This window comes from Orbicella faveolata, unplaced genomic scaffold, assembly GCF_042242905.1.
Source record: "Orbicella faveolata isolate gen_17 unplaced genomic scaffold, um_ofav_v1 contig_47, whole genome shotgun sequence".
Classification (NCBI taxonomy): Eukaryota; Metazoa; Cnidaria; class Anthozoa; order Scleractinia; family Merulinidae; genus Orbicella; species Orbicella faveolata.
This window is the reverse complement of record NW_028301577.1, coordinates 15,355,001-15,372,436: the sequence shown is the minus strand read 5'-3', so window position 1 is coordinate 15,372,436 and position 17,436 is coordinate 15,355,001. Positions and strand designations below refer to the sequence as shown.

The window sequence follows — 17,436 nt, the reverse complement described above, 5'->3', positions numbered from 1 at the left end:
TTGGTTTTCCTAGCGGCATCTTTATAAAATGAAGCAAAAACCAGCGGCAAAAATACAGGACCATGTTTTTCTGTTGCATTGAGGACCACATGCAAAAATTCAAGCCCTTTCGCAAAAATTTTTTTTTCACCCAAATCGTCACTTAGCATGGTTTTGCACTCACCCCTTCAAGTGGTTTAACTCAGAACCACTAACATCAAGCTGGTTATCCAGAGACGTTTACCAGACTTAGACTGTATTGTCAGTTATAAATCTACTACTACTTTAGCACATCTATGTAAATAGTATGTTTGGGGGGGCCATATGATTAGTGCTAATCGTATGGCCCCCCAAAAATATAACAACACGCAATAACATAGGTATTAAGGCATTTCTTCTAACATCTGTTTACAGCATGTTTCAGCAGTTATTCACTTCCATGGGAAGTTGAACTTGGGTATACTTATGTGCTGTATGTACTGTTCAATGTTAGTTGTAATCATTCCCTGAAGAAGTCTCAGACAGAGACGAAACGCGTCGGAAATAAATGAAAAAGCTTACAACTACAAGAAGTCTTCCTTTGTGCTGCTCACTAGACTTCATTAAAAAATTTTTAAAAAAATTTTAAAATTCCAATAACCTTCCAAGCAGATGGGCTAAGAAGGTAGATGGTAGATCGCAGAGCATAGAGTGTAGATTGATAAGAGAAGTTGGTAGCACATAGACTGTAGAGCTTTGATGGCCTTAGAGGGTAGATGGTGAATGGTAAGATTGTATAGCATAGATCGAAGAGAGTAGCTGGTGGAACGTAGAGAGTAGAGTGTCAATGGGCTTAGAGGGTAGATGGTAGATCATAGAGTATAGATTGAAGAGAGTAGCTGGTAGAACATAGAGAGAAGAATGTAGATGGTAGAACATATAGCGTAGAGCATACAGTATTGTGCAAAAGTAATGCAAGCGAAATGCATGAATTTCGTTCTTTATTCCCTTGATTTTTCAATGAAAGTTTGCTCGAAAGTTCAATTGAAATTTCGCAGCCTGTCGAGCGATAATTCTCTACAACAAAGGACAGGATATTTCTTTGAATTTTTTGATAAGTTAACAAAAAATCGCGTGTACTAATGATAATTCACCATCCTATACATGAAATTTTGCAAGGCGCTTAACTGCAGTTCGCCAGCGTTCATGCAATTTTTGCAACTTTTTGCAACTGAACGATGTACTGACGAAAAAACTGTCATGTAACTTACACAAGATAAATTTGGATTCATGTATTTGTTTGTAAATTCATGTTGGAGAACACGATATGCAGTCATCGATCACTGTATAACATACAGTCACGTGCCCAAAATTTGCAAAAGGTTTTTAAGCAGCTTCGTTCTCTTGAGTTCAGTTTCATATGCAGAGAATTAGAATGTACTTGCCGTATTATGAAGACAGCAAGCTCAGTTTTTTCCACAAACAAAACAAAAACATCTCCAGTTCTGGGTATTAAGCTGCTAAAGCAAACAGCCACAAACAACTTGTGAGGTTCTTTACTTTAATAAAAAACTAGAATATTGTCAATGTTCGCAAAACCCTTTAGCTGCTGTTTATTCAATCCCAGCCCCTTCGTGGTTATTTGTTACAAAAATACTGGGTGTACTTTGCTCCATTTTCATTGCCTATGTAGTATTCTTTGGGACTCTAAAACTTACAGCAAAAACCAATTCTGGAAGACCTCCTTCACAGTAGTGCAACCACGATTCATTGCAAAAATTTATTACGAGTGCCTTGCTGGTGGCAAGACCTTCGCATGGCAGATGAACTCACGGTAATTCCATGGTTTGCCAACTTCTTCCACTGTTCTTCTAGCTCTAGCAGCTTTTTATCTCGCCGTTTTTGCACATCTGATCTATAATTGCTTTTGCATCTGTAGACAGCTTTACTGGTCTTCTTGAGCGTGGTATATCTGCCATGGGACCACTAATTCCTAGCTTAAATTCTTCATTAGTCTTTCATTCATAGCAGATGATTCCTAGTCAGGAATGGTCATTATGGCAGCAAACAGTGCAAGGCCATACAGAGACTGGGGTTGGCGCAAAAAATCATGTGGTTCTACACACTGTAAAAATGGCATTTTGGCAAGTGTATTCAGTGATTCATTTCAAGTCTTGCATTTATCAGAACTGTGGTGTTTGGGGGTTTTGGATTAAGTCAGCAATTGAGTGTTGCTAATGAAATAACCCAGGTGAGTTTCATAGCTAACAGTTCGTGGAGATCTTCAGAGAGGTCATTCATGTATTTCACTCATAGCTTTTAGCCTATTGATGAATGGAAGATCGTAAGAAGACTTGCCGCGCATTTTTGGGAACAACGAATTATCGTTCACAAAATCGTGAGAATTTTCTGAAGGAGCGAATTATCACTGAAAATATGTGACGAATTATCATGTACCGCAAATTATCATTCGCGCGGACTGGAACAATAGGCGTCAGGAAAATGGGGGGAAATCTCCTTGAAATATCATTTCAAGCGAAATTTCTTTGAAAAGCCAAGAAAAGCCAGGAATTTTGTCGAAATTCATTTGCATTACTTTTGCACAATACTGTAGAGCGTATAGGGTAAACTCAATACACGATTGTACATTAAAAGATATAAAATACTGTAAACCGTAATAACACTTTAATATATGTGAGATAATAAAGAAAGCCAATAAATTACAATAATACAAAAATTACAGCATCACAGATGATCAAGAAACTCGCACTTGCAACCTAATATTAATAGTATATAATATAGTAATATAATAATATAGTATATTTGTTTGTGACTGTGACCATTTTTGAAAATTACCCGCTGGTCTTTCCCTTAGTTTTTAAGCTTTCATTAGCAACCACTCAAAGATTTGACTTTGGTCATACCTTGAAGAAAATGTGAGCTCTACTTGATCACATGTACCATTATATAAAACTACCCAATGATGGTGTTCTCTGGTCTGGATGGTTTCATGGCAGTCTGTGATGTTTTAAGTAGTCCAGGTTGTCCAGCCCTTCATGCTTCTAGCTTGGTTTACTCTATGTTTGTGACAAAATGTCTGTATTTTTGAGTGAATATCACACAGTTGCTTGTTGTACTGACAGTTTTGTTGCAACCCCTCCTTACAATGCTACCTTCTCAAGAAAATAATGTTTAGTACTGCTGGTATGCTATTTTACTTTGCCATTACTTTGCAAAGAGCCTGCATTAATTAATGCAGGCATCAATTTTTTTCTTTTAATTAATATAATTTCAACAAAATGTGTTCTATGTTGGTATTACAAAAACATAAACTGAAGACCTAAACCTTTTATCTTTGACTCCATAAATAAAATAAATTCATTAGAGGAGCCTATGCAAGAATTTATTAATTTCAAGTTCAATAGATTTAATTAACTGATCAATATTTAGCAATGTGGCAATATTTTATTTTGATAAATTCATTTGTCAATGAGATAATTTCTGTGTTTTTTGTCCGTCCAATACTGCCTGAAAGTGCTCTAAAACATCAAAGTTCCCCCTCCCTACAGAAGGTGGTGGCCTCATTCCCTGATCTTCCTCTCCCAGCATGACCACAGCACCAGATGGGCAATGCCCACCTTGATCCAGTGGCCTTTTTTCTGAGTTTCTAATAAGTCTTACCTTAATACTGCAACAACACGCACCATGTTTCATGTACTTTGCAAAAAAAATGAACATACCAATAATCCAGTGTTTATTAACACTAAGTTTCTGCCTATAAACTTTTTCTATTATAAAACTTTATGTGAATTGATGCATTACGTTAGCACTCCTTCAGCACCGATTAACATACATTCCTGTAGTTTTGCCATGACTGCTATCATGCAAGATGATCTCATGATGCAACATGATGATTGCTCATAGCTTGAGCTTGGACTGCTTGTGTCCACAGTAGTTCATCTGTTAACTTTTTGAAATGCTTGCTAGAGCAATAGACCAATCTTTCAGGTTTGGAGTTGAGCAAGTGCTCCCAAATTAAACACTATTTGATCCCTCAAGAGCATTGCCAAAAATCATGTTTGATGGTTTCATGCTCAAAAGTGTTTTTTCTGTGAACAATTTCTGTCCATTTCCTTATATAATTACATAATCTTTCATGCTTGATCATTTTTGTTTTCAAATGCCTATATAATCGCAACCATCCATTAGTAGCTCAGGAGAAAAAACATTGGTACACCAGGGTTCGATCCCATGACCTCCGGCAGTTTTGCCACTTTGCCAACCTGCAATTGATGAATTAGTCATGAAAAACTCATAGTTACCTGCTTTGATTGACAACCATGGTAGGCTCAATTGATTGACACAGCGGGCCACACATTCAAACGTTGATTGAGATTATGCTGGAAATCACTCTATTTGCACAGCAAATGACTTTTTTACTTTATTGCTGGAAATCACTCAATTTAGGCCCAGTTCAGACACTGAACCTTTCATGAGCCAAACATATATATAATTCAAATTTGGACCGACCCAAATTATCAAAAGTATGCCTTTTGATTCAGACGTTAAACTTGATTTGCTGAACTTAATTTAATTTGAACCAAAACACATCAAAACATCAGCAGTTTTCAGGCAAAATTTAAACTGCTTGTAAAATAAGTTATAAAAATTCATGCATTAGGTTTGGCACATGAAAACTGCAATGTCTAAATCAAGCCACTCCAAAGTCGAAATTCCCAGCTGAGGTAGGCAAGAAGAACAGCTGAGCCATTTCAATTTCAAATAACCGTTCTTAACTGATTGAGATGCTGAACTTTTCATGTGCTTAATTCTAGGTATTGGGTTCAGCTCATGAAAAGTCTGGCATCTGAACTAGGCCTACCTCAGCAAATGACTTGTTTTACTGGCCATATTATCTATTAATGAGTGTCATGAGCTGGCTTAAAAAGCCTTTTCATCAAGAATTGTTACTAAACCATGGATTGAGATACCATGCTCTCTGAGAGGACTATTAATAAATCATTCTAGCTCAGAATTCAAAAATACAGTACAGCCCAAAAATAATGCACGCACAAGAAGTGGCGCAAGAAGTTCTTGCGCCGCAAGAAGTAAAAGTGTCAAGTTTTTGCGGTTTACCCGCAAGAACATTCAAAACGCAAGAAGTTGAAAGTCTAACCGCAAGAAGCCGCAAGAAGTTGAAAATCTAACCACAAGAAGCTGTAAGAACTTATGAATCATACTGAAAGCCAGAAGGTGCAAGAAGTTGATGCAGGTCAAACTGTCTGTTTGTTTATAAGTGCCATGTTGGTGGTCGAAATGCTCAGTGCTTGCTGGCAATGTTATCCATAAGATAAGTCACTGCAGTGGGAAGAGATATTTTTTGAACAGCTGAGACCAACTCTGGATTTATGTTTGCTTATACTGTGAAAATAATATTGAACACACTTGCTTATTACGTACTCACGTGTTGATGACACCAAGAGGAAAAAAGCCCTTTGATCACTAGAACAGTCTGCCAGCAGATTACATGGCAATCAGGATACATCTCCAACTAATGAAGCTCATGAAGAAACAATCCACGTAGAAAAATCGAACTACAGTGTCATTAGCTTGGGTTCCACCGGTTTTGCTTCTGAATGCAAATTCATTGTCATTGAGAAGTGGTTTCTTCTTCTTGCGTAATCTGTGAGCGAAGACAATTTTCATTCAAATGTTGTGCTGAACTGCAAACACTGAAGACTGCACGTGTAAACAAATCAAGCACTACGATGTAAATTTCTTTAAGAACTTTTCGCAGAGTTATTATTACAGGCGAAAAGCTCTTGCAGAAAATATATTTTGTGTTTCTATAAACAAACGGTACAGTAATCAAGGAAACTAAAGTCGACTACGGAAGCGAACTTCATAAATTTTACCCTGTTTGCAATGCGGTAAAACATTACCAGTATGTTGTGATAAGTACATAAACCGGAATCTCTTGAGTTTGCCTTGTGCATTCCTCTTATCTTGTAGAGAATACCATTGAATGAAATATTTTAAGACAGCATTCACTGAGCTTGAATAAGTAGGTTGTTGTGATGCCTTGAATTTGCATAAAGTTTCAGACACTACTGATGCATCAAAAAGTCACTTTTGTCATGCATGCATAGTCCTGTGCTTGTTTTTGCCGACTGAGAAACTTGCTTGTTTTAAAATTTGAGTTACACTTGGAAGCTACTTCCCAGTAAATATGTTGTTCTTTAACCTTTGCCACAGGGGCTATTCTGGACAGAAAAAGCCATTTCAAATAAGTTCATTTCACGCTGCTACCACACTGCAGGTCTGGGACTCCAGGACACATCGTAATAATAATTGTAAACAGTAAAATTTCCTCCATGTCACCTAAAAACAAAACAAAGTGAACCCAGTGTCTAGTTCAGAACCAACTGAAAAAAATGTACTGTAACTAAACTGATGAAAATAATTATAAACCAACAAAAAGCCAAAGGCCTTATCTGTCTCAATCTGTAAAGTTATTTTGAGACACTCTCAATTCACAGGTTGCTTAGCACATGACCAGAATCTTCCCACTGTCAGTGATGAAATCTACCTAATGATTTATTTGTGGAAGAAAACTCTCTCCAAGAGTGACTTCAACAAGGCTTAGCCTTTTTATGGCTTACACTTTAGAACTTTATAATATATCATTAAGAAACTTCCCAAGACCTCTTGTGTTACGGTAGCCATATACGTAGTAAGGTCAACAATCCATTTGAAACATTTCTTAGGTGGTTCGAACGGTATGGTATAGCTGCCAGTATCATCTGAATTAACAGGCATACATTTCAAAATCTGGGTCGGTCCAAATTCAAATTGAGTTCGACTCATGAAAAGTTCGTTGCTTGAGCTGAGCTTAAGGGTTTAAATTGTCAAGAGTTTTGTCGCTTTAATACTTCTTATGATAAGTGCCGGCGCTGAAGAAATATAAATTCGACTGTTCCTGGCGCCTTGGTGAGTACCGTCTTGATACGGATCTTCGCGTACTAAGATGTTAGCCCAAACAAGTTCTTGTGGTTTGAAAATCCTACCGCAAAGAAGTTCTTGCGTTTTGAAAATCCAACCGCAAAAAAGTTCTGCAGTTTTAACTTCCAACTGCAAAGAAGTTCTTGCATCTCGCAGGATCTAAGTTCAAGCAACCCGCAAGAAGCCGCAAGAAGCCGCAAGAAGTTTCCGGCTTGCAGACGCAAAAAGAAGTTCTTGCGCATGCAGTATTTTTGGGCTGTACTGTAGTATACTGCTAAGTGTTCTCGAAGAAGATTCATTTATTGAGGCACACAAGACTACACAGTTATTCTACGTACAATCAATTAAGCGTTAAGTCTTCTCTCATTATTTCCTACCTTTCTATTTTATTTCTTTTTTTTTAATTTTTTCTATTGTATTTGTATTTTTTTCTATTTTATATTGTAATGTATTTATAAATAAGATCCAAATATTTGTAATTAGATTATAATAGACTGACCCGCCTAAACTGTCCCTTGCTATCTGCGGACCAGGCCAATTGTAACAATTTTATTTTTAAATGAAGCTGAGGATGATGATGATTATTATTATTATTATTCTGATGATGATGATGGTGGTGGTGGTGGTGTTGGTGGTTGCTTACATGAGCTTTGACTGTTTTTGCATTTGTGCTCCTTTCATGGAGGAATGTCTAACTTTTAATATTATTTGGGTGATGTACGTTAGTAAGTAAAGGTTCTGCTTTGCAATGGCTTTCTTGTTAGCAATTCATCCATGTTATTATTTAATGTTTTCATTTCTCTCAGGCGCAGTACGCTATGCTTATTGACATTGCTCACAATGTTGTATTGTACACAGAACCTAAAAAAAAGGTCAGTCATTATGTATGTTTATTCGATGTGCAGCTTAATGTCATGTCAGATTTAAAAAGTTCCTTTTTGTCAACAGGAAGCATTTGACAGACTTCAGAGAATGAGGTTCCAATTGCGTCTTTCCACGTCTGAAGATCAGAGAGCACAAATTCTTAGACTACAGAATACTGTTAGGTAAAGAAAATTTAGTATGCATACATGTATAACTAGTCCATCTTGGTGCTAGCTTATTCCATGCGTTCCTCTATGAACTTAGATCTTTTTCTCATGACTGGAAAGTACATGTCCTATTAAAGACCTAGTTTGGGATAGGGGCTCATTTCTTCATTCAATCAGTTTAGTAACTAATTATATATATATTTGTATTTCAATGTTTATCTCTTTCATCGTTCATTTGCTAGGTCTCGTCAAACTGACATGCGACGACTAGAGCGAGAGTTGTATGAAGTCAACTTGCTAAGGAAACAAGCAAGCGATAATCAAGAGTAAGACCTTTTTTACTGTACGAAGCTAATATACTGATATCTTAAAACTGCCATTGTTTTAACACTTATGTACAAATGTACTAAACCTAATTAGTATCACCCAACTAGTAGACTAACGCAAATCCTGCATTTTGACTGGCTACGCTACTAGAGGACTATTAGTAATAGTCCTTGAGTATCAAATTGGTGCAATTGAGTGTGACGCTTTATTTCGTTTTATTCCCAAATAAATATTTCTTCAACTTGCATTTGCTAACTTTATTATTGCCTTTTCTGTCCGACTAGTTGGGTGATACTAAAACAATTAGACCCTTTGCCCTCGTTGTGGCCACGGGTCAATAGCCCATTCGGCTTCACCCCATGGGCTATTGTTAATTATACCTTATGTTATAGTCTTAACAGCAAAATGATTATTAAATTATTTTGATTGTAGAAGTGTTCTTGTTAAAGCTAGGATTGTCTCTTTAAAGCTACACTGCAATACATGTATTTGCTTGTTAAAGCTATTTCTTCTTAAAACTAGTATCATTCTTGTAAAACTAGTACATTTCAGGCTTCTTATTTCAATCGCATTGTTAAGTTATGGAGTTTAATTTGTACAGTTGTTCCCTTCTCCTGTTGTTTAAGAGAGGTTCAACTGTATTCTCTTTTTATTCCCTTTTTTGTTTTTGTTTTTACTATTTTAGACAAATTTTTTTCGTAGACATTCCCATTAAAGTTTACAGAAAAAGCAAACACTATTACTTATAATAATAATGCTTAACATAGGTACATTTATTGACCAATAATACTATTTACAGGGCTAGAACATAATTATTTATTCAAATTACCAGCAAAAGGAAACAAACAAATGTTTTCAGCTGGAAATCAAGTTGGCATCAGGATAAAACCAATGTTTGCATTGTTTTTTTGTTTTCATTCTAAGGATTCTGAAAGGTTTTCTATGCTTAGGTTGACTGATGCTGTTATTCAGCTAGAGAGAGAGATCACGCAACAAAAAGAGAAGCTGAATTCATCAAGCACTGAGCTGAGAATAATGATAAGGTGGTATATCATACTAGTATCCCATCTGCCAACAGTAGGCATTCAGTAGTAAAAGTGCTTCTATAACTACTCACTTGATACTGACAAAATTGGAGTTAAGAGCTTTGTTTTGAATTGCTATGATCTTTTAAATAGTGCTATTTGTATTGCTTTCTAGTTGTAAACTCCATCTGATCTATTATCTACGGTGGCTTCAAAGGGACATCAATAAATCAAACACAATTTTCTGCAAGTTTGAGTGTGACTTTGAGTTCGAGTTCAGGTTGGAGTTCGAGCTTGAGTTGGAGTTGGAGGTTGAGTTGGACTTGGAGTTGGACTTGGAGTTGGACTTGGAGTTGGAGTTGGAGGTTGAGTTGGAGGTTGAGTTGGACTTGGACTTGGACTTGGACTTGGACTTGGAGTTGGAGTCGGAGTTCAAGTTGGAGTTGGAGTTGGAGTTCAAGTTTGAGTTCGAGTTCGAGTTCATTCCCAGGATCTTCATGTTTTTCAATATGGCGTCAGATCCAGCGGCCATGGATAGCTAGCTAACTCAGGCTGAGTCGGCTCACTGCATGGGAACAAAGATGGTTATTCCCAGCTATTTACCAATAGGATTTAACGAATCCGTGAGCCCCGCTTACATTACATTGCACATTTTCTAGTGCAGGATTTTAGTCATATCCTGCACGCATTTCTTGTGGGTGTTTTGTTGTTCACACCCTACAGTAGGAGCGTACTTTGTACTACCAATATTTAGGATACAATAAGTTCCATCTTTGTATCTTGTAGTTTAATCCTGACGAAGTCTCACTAGCAGACGAAACCAGTCGATTAAAGGGGCTAGGTCACGCTATTTTGGGTAATTTTGATTAATTTTGTTTATTATGAGCTCTAAACGTCAAATTGGCAGAGCAAGAGTCTTTCATTTGCAAAATCACGGCCACATAACAACTGAGAATGATTTTCCAGCTGTCTAAATGACATTTTGATATAAACTGATATAAATTTGAAAAAAGGTGGGCCAACGTTTTACAAATTTACCCAAATGCAATGCATTTTAATCCTCTCCAGTTTTGTCCATCCATGTCCCTTGTTGGCTTTCCAGTGTTTTGTTTGAGATCTTCTATAGTTTTGAGCCGTTTTTGTGATATTTTAGTTAATTCTATGACCATCTGATCAGTGCTGAAATTGCCTAAAATTGCGGGGCCTAGCCCCTTCAATAAACTCAGTTGTACAAGATTATTAGTTGTTGCTGCGTGCTGCCCACAAGTATTTTTATTTTAAAATTTTAAAATCTTTTATTTTAAAATTAAAATTTAATATTGGTAAATAGCTGGGAATAACCATCTTTGTTCCCATGCAGTGAGCTGACTCAGGCCGAGTTAGCTATCCAAGGCCGCTGGATCTGAGGCCATATTGAAAAACGCGAAGATCCTGGGAACGAACTCCAACTCCACTAGAACTCAAACTCCAACTCCAATTCCAACTCGAACCTCTAACTCAAACTCCAACTCAAACTCAAACTCAAACTCAAACCTCCAACTCAAACTCAAACTCCAACTCCAACCTCAAACTCCAACTCCAACTTAAAGTCAAACTCAAACTTGCAGAAAATTATGTTTGATTTATTGATGACCCTTTGAAGCCACCATAATCATCTGTATTTGTGTTTAGCTGTTTGTGTTGGGAATCCCTGAGAAAAGTACATTGTGTATTTGATACCTTTTAGTGCTAATGTTCATTAACCTTTACACATAACTTGATGTGTTTTTTCCTAACCCTGTCCATGTTTGATTTTTTCTTCAATATTCTCAGTGCATACAAGGACTTCTTGATGAATTTGAATACACCTACACCCGAGAAAGGTGAGACTAAAATAAGACACTCAAAGAGCTTTTAGCTAACCTTATGTTTGAAATAAGACACAGAAATGCTCCTGGAAACATTCAAGATCTCTTTCAAGAGATTTCTGATATTCATTCTTACAATACTCGATCCTCTGTCTCAAATAATTTTTACACAAAGTTCTAGACTCTCAATTCAAGTGAATTCATTTTCTAGAATTGGAACAAAAATTTGGAATGAAATGCCTATATATTTAAGAAAGCTTCCAAAAAATGTCTTTAAGAGGAAAATAAAACAAATACTTTTTGAAATTCTAGCTTCAGAAGACTCTTTTATTGATCTTACAGAAATCGTTCAAAAAGTAAAGCTGAATTTATTTTCCTCCTAGTATGTATTCATTAATACTCAATAATTTCGCTTTAGTGTATCTGTAGTCTCTCGTCGTAACTGTTGTTAATTATTATTTGTAATATCGTTAGTTTATTAGCTGTCTTTAGTCATCGTTGTCAATTCTAGTATCTTTAGTGCTCTTGTTACCTTCAGTTGTATTTAGTTGTACCTAGTTGTATATTAATAACTCGTCCAAACATGACCCGCCTAGATTAGCTCAGCTATCCACGGGCATGTTACAATTGTAATTTTAATTTGAGAACAAATAAAATGTATGTATGTATGTATGTATGTATGGCTGTAGGTGGCCAGACTCAAACTGTGCCACGAGTAAAATCTTGTCACAGAAACTTGTTCTTTAAAAACGCACAGCACTATACCACCAAGAAAAATGACCCAGTCTTTGTCACTATTTTGGATTTGTTTCCTTGATTTAATAATGATGTGGTCGACTGAAATTACAATTACATAAAGCTAAATTACTAACAGCAGGTTAGTGGTTCTACATGGGACAGGAGAAAGACAAATTAGCTATGTACAATAATGGAAAAAAACATAACTGAAACAGGCTGAAATTAAATGCTGATGGAATAGACTTACTCACCAATATTTCTGGATTAAATCCTATCTTATGTCTTGACAAGTTCTTAAGCAATTTCTGATTCTTCGATCATGCGCGTTACTGATCTCATTCTATAATGCTATTAACTGGTTCTTATAACAAAATATGTCCCACATGATATTCTGTAAATTATGGAACAAAACTTGATGATAGATACTTAGCTGCGCCTATATTGCAGCAGTTACATGGGTCCCCTAAATTTTTAAATTAATTTATAAAAAGGCGTCTCCTAGAATGCTTAGCTACTCTATGAAATGTCCAAACTAAAGGGAAACAACTAAAATAAAGTGTTCATTCAGCATCTGCTTCCGTCAGCATCAGCTTCACTTGGTATCACTGGAACCTGTTCAGCCTTGCGGGATTGGCTCCTCATCTGGGACACCCAGTCTTTCTTCTGTGTTATTCAGGACTAGGGGGACAAGCTTGTGGATTAGGTGCTCCAGGAAAGACACTGGTTTTGTTCGTTTGCCACTGCCAGAGAGATGGAGATCTCCAACAGCGAGGAACACCTTATGCACTAGCCCATTATTTCCCTTTCGAGCTTCTGTCACACGAGCTAGTTGCCACTGGGTATGGGGGTATTATCGTCTTTAATGATAACGACATCTCCAATCTGTAAGTTTCATCTTGGGCGCACCCATTTCTACCGTTCTTGTAGAGCATGGAGAAATTCTTTCCTCCATCGAGTCCAGAACTTGTGCGTTAAATTCTGGACGCGCCGCCATTGTTTCCTTGAGTACTGGTCGGCATCCTGGAAGGCTCCGGGGATGAAAGAACAACCTAAGTCTTCATGGTAAGAAGATGATTTGGGGTCAAGGCCTCTAGAGAAACAGGCGACCTGGTGTTGTCAGTAGTGAGTGGACAGCTGTTTATCACTGCTTCAGCTTCACACATAAATGTCTTAGTGCATTGTCGTTCAGCTGGCTCCAGTTCTTTTTCAAGAGCGCAGAGAGGATGCTTCTAACAGTCCCGATTTGTCTCTCCCACATGCTTTCCATGTGACTGGCTGTGGGAGCATTAAACTTTAATTCTATCCAATCACAGTTCATCTTCAGTAGGTCGGACTTGATCTTGTCTTGATCCATTTCACTGAGAGCTTCTCAATTCTCGTCTTGCACCAATGAAGTTTGAGCCTTGGTCTGCTCGAAGTTGGCATATAGGACCACACCTACAGAGGAATCGTCACAGTGTGTTTAGAAATGAGTCAGTTTCCAATGTATGACAGACTTCTAAATGAACAGCTCTAGAGGCCAGGCATGTGAAAACCATGCCATATCTTTTTAGTTCCTTGCAGCCTTCCTTAATGTACCATGGGCCGAAGAGATCAACACCACAGTAACTAAATAGAGGGGATGGTTCTAGTCTTTCTTCGGGAAGGTCGGCCATTTTTTGCTCTTGTGCCTTCGCTCGCAGTCGTTGGCAAGTAACGCATTTCTTTATGAAGGTTTAAACAGCACCGCTACATCCAGTGACCCAATAGCCAGAGCGAATTTCTTTGAGGGTAAAGCCTCTTCCTCAGTGCTGAGTCTTCTTATGAAAACCCTTTATCACAAGCTTGGTGACCTGTCCTCTTCTCGGAAGAATGACTGCGGTCTTTATATCTTCAGATAGGCTGGCTTGCTGAATTTTCCCACCAACTCTTAGAATCCCGTCTTTATCTAGGAAAGGATCAGGGCAGTAGAGAGTGCTTGCTTGTTTCACAACTTGATTTCGCTTTCTTGCTTCATCTCTTTTCTGTATTTCTTTGTTCGACCTGAGGGTCTCAAGTGCCTTGAACTTATTGTCGAAAGCCTTTCCTTGTATTTGCTTTATGATTTTGCGCTCAGCTTTCTTCAGTTCTATCCAAACCGGCTGGTACTTCTGAGTTGTGGAGTTTTTCACATCTTCCAAGGGGATCCCTTCCCTTGATTTTACTCTCTCTCTCTGAGTACTTCTAGGTATCTGCAGCAGGCAGCTACGGCTTTGCACAGAACCAATCTGAGAAATGATCTAGTCATTGTAGCAAGGATGCTGGGACTTCATTCACTGCTATCATGAAAAGAGAGATTTTCTTGACTTCTTTATCGTCAGGTGATAGCTCGAGAAGTTCATACTGTGAATCAGGGCTTCTCCGGCCTTCACTGTTCTCCCACAAGAATCCAGGTCCTTTTATCCATTGCTTCTTCCAAGGCTTCTTGCACTGAGACCGCGGGAGGCATCATCAGCAGGGTTATTTTTAGTTTCAATGTAATGCCACTGTTTGGGAGAAGTATGATCTCAGATTTGTTGCACACGGTTAGCGACAAATATATGGAACGAACAGGCATCATTGGTGATATATCCCAGGACAACTTTGTTGTCGGTCCAGAAAAATTCAATTACATTGTCGTATTCAAGCTCTTATTAAAGTGTTTGGCTGACTCTGACAGAGACAAGAGCGGCTGTTAACTCTAGTCTTCGTATCGTGACTGGCTTTAATGGGGTCACTTGAGAAAGGGAGCAGCAAACCCGAGGGGGTCATAGATCGAGCTCACGGTTGAAAGGATACCATATCCTGTAAGGGGCTTGTCCTTTAGTGTGATGCGAAATTGAAAAGCGTCATTCTCTACGCACCATTCAATCCCCAGTACTCGTTCAGAAGGAAGTTCTTTGTGCTCAAGATCAAGATCCTTGAAACCTTTGGTGCAGTCTTCGGCAGGAATTGAAGGCTTTCATGCAAAAAGGGCACATATAGCATTTTGGGCCAATTCTTATTTTTTGCTGGATCGAGCTAATTTTTGGCAGACTGACTTGTTTTGACACGAAGAGCATCGTTGCATAATTGTTTTTGTTGATTTGCGCTTCTTTTTCGAGAAATAACGTATGCAAAAAAACTCAGTTTTCCGAGTAGCATCCTTTGGAGTGAATCCTTCAAAGGTGGATTTTGACGTGGTGCGAACTTAAACAGTTACTTTTAGCAGCTTCAACAGCACGGTTTTTTTTTAAATAGATGTTTTGATTTTTGAAAGAAGTAGAGAAATAGACTGGAAAAAAAATCAACCGACCTTGTATCGAACCGGCGTCACGACAAAACAAACCCGAATCCAGCCCATTCAGCACCTTATTTGCTTGGGCTAACGAAACAACAGTATAGGATAATTATATGAATAATAAAACTAGTGGCAAATGCCATGCCTCGGTGACTTCATCGTCTAGTGAAACAAAAGGTTTCTTTTGTTTTTTGCGCAGCAAAAGATCTCCAAAAGATACCCTTAAAACACTGAGTTTTTTTGCATACGTTATTTGTTGAAAACAAAACACAAATCAACAAAAACAATTGTGCAACGATGCTTTTCATGTCAAAACAAGTCAGTCTGCCAAAAATTAGCTCGATCCTGCAAAAAATAAAAATCGCCCCATAAATATGCTATATACACCCTTTTTGCATGAAAGCCTTCAATTGCTTCAATTACTTCCTTTCAGTTTGAGATGAACTTGTGTAGTCGAAATCCACCTTCCTTACACATCAGTTTACTCTTCTCTATGAGGGAGATAGCTTACTTGACTGTCTTAACAGACTTCAAACCATCATCTACATAAAAGTTCTTACTGAGAAACTCTGCAGTTTCAGTTCCAAACTTCCTTTTGTTGTCTTCGGCAGTGGTTTTAAGAGCCAGATTAGTGCATCCTGGCGAGCATCTGACCCCGAAGAGATGCAGTCATTCAGTATTCCACAGGGTCTTTGGTGATATCGCCTTATAGTCTCGATGTTCCTCGTTGACTTTCACCTGGTGGAATATCCCTTCAAAATCGCATGCAAATGTGACAGGTTCTTGGCGAAAGCGGCACAGGACTCCCAGCAGTGAGTTGGTTAAGTCAGGTCCCTGCAGTAACTGCCAGTTCAGCAACTGGCCTTCAAATTCTGCAGAGCAATCGAAAACAACTCTGACTTTTCCCAGTTTCTTGGGGTGGTATACACCATGATGTGGGATGTACCATGACTTTGCATTCTTCTTCGGGGCTCTTTCAGTGCAACCAGCTCTGATCATGTCATTTATAAAGGAGATGTAATGGTCCTTGTATTGGGGGTCTCTAGCAAAGCATCTTTTCAGCTAATGGAGTCAGGTCTCTGCTGTTTTCCTGTTCGATGAAAGTCAATCTTGTCTTGGCAAAATGGCAAAGACATCTCATAGTGGTGGTCTTTGGTGAGGTGGATGCCATCTTTCATCTTTTGCAAGAATCTTTTATCTTCTTGTGACAGCGTTTTGCAGTGCCTTTGACCTTCCGAAAAATCTCTCTTGAACATTTTAGAGACTGTGATGGGATTGATTAATTCCTTGCATTGTGTTTGCTGAACAAAGCTTCATGTTGGAGTCTCTTCCAGGCTGATTTCTTTCATCGTTATTCAGAAACAGTCAGAGGCGATAATGCCATCATCTCCTTCTGGTTCGCTACTTGGGAGTAAGGCACCAATTAAGCCCCAGCCAAGACAGGGTTCGGACAGGTCCTGGAAATCCTGGAAAGTGTTGGAATTTTATTGTGGCATTTTCCAGGACTTTCCAGTCCTGGAAAATGCCACAAAGCTGCTGGTCCTGGAAAGTTCTGGAAATCTGTTAAACTCAAGTGAAAAATATGAAATGTATGCCAGACTGTAAGGAGAATTAACACTGAGATCTTAGTCCTCAGTCCTGGAAAAGTCCTGGAAAATTGTTTCTGAAAAAGGGTATGAACCCTGCAAGAGCGGTCCAAATAGCTTAGGGGTCTCTGGACTTTCCAGGAATTAACTCGCAAGGCTTGATCGCTTGAACGCAATTGTTGCCAATGAGTACACCAACCTCGAGGTCCTTATAGTACAGGGGAATCTTGTTCGCAATTGAACAAAGGTGCTTCCAGGCTTGCGCAGTTTCAGGTTGCAGAATTTGTTCCTTTCTGGCAGGAATTTGATCTCTGGTATATGATTTCGGAAGCTCAATGTTGACCAGCTTGTCATGGCAAGAAACAATAAGCCATTGATTTTCATAGTGTTATTTTCAACAGCGTGCATCGTTCCCAGTTGCAATGCCACTTCAGGGCCTGTAAGTCCGAGTTTCTCACAGGTGTCGTTTGTAATGAAGCAGGTGTCACAGTTGTTGGCATGACAAATGCTCATGCAACTGCTTGTTGCCTTGGTTGTTTCTTCTTCATTTGAGCCCTCTAGCTGTTCATCTTTCTTAGGCGTGACTGGTTCATAAAGGTGAAGGGCAGTTACATGGGGTTTCTTACAGATTCGACATCTCTTCTT

The 17,436-nt window shown here is 38.4% G+C and overlaps 1 protein-coding gene across 10 annotated transcripts in view; it reads left to right on the top strand.

Moving 5' to 3' along the window:
* Positions 1-17,436, top strand: part of LOC110064413 (bridge-like lipid transfer protein family member 2) — a 257,542-nt gene that overhangs the window by 168,528 nt on the left and 71,578 nt on the right. For 9 of the 10 annotated variants that reach the window (XR_016204073.1, XR_016204074.1, XM_089279154.1 and 6 more), the window contains 5 exons: positions 7,767-7,832; positions 7,909-8,006; positions 8,234-8,317; positions 9,269-9,361; positions 11,156-11,205. Coding sequence is in view for 8 of the 10 variants with exons in the window: in XM_089279154.1 (XP_089135280.1) it covers positions 7,767-7,832; positions 7,909-8,006; positions 8,234-8,317; positions 9,269-9,361; positions 11,156-11,205 (391 nt within the window). In the remaining 2 variants the exon portion in view is untranslated. Of the gene's footprint in view, positions 1-7,766; positions 7,833-7,908; positions 8,007-8,233; positions 8,318-9,242; positions 9,362-11,155; positions 11,206-17,436 lie in introns of those variants that run through there. The other variant, XM_089279157.1, reaches the window with a different exon arrangement.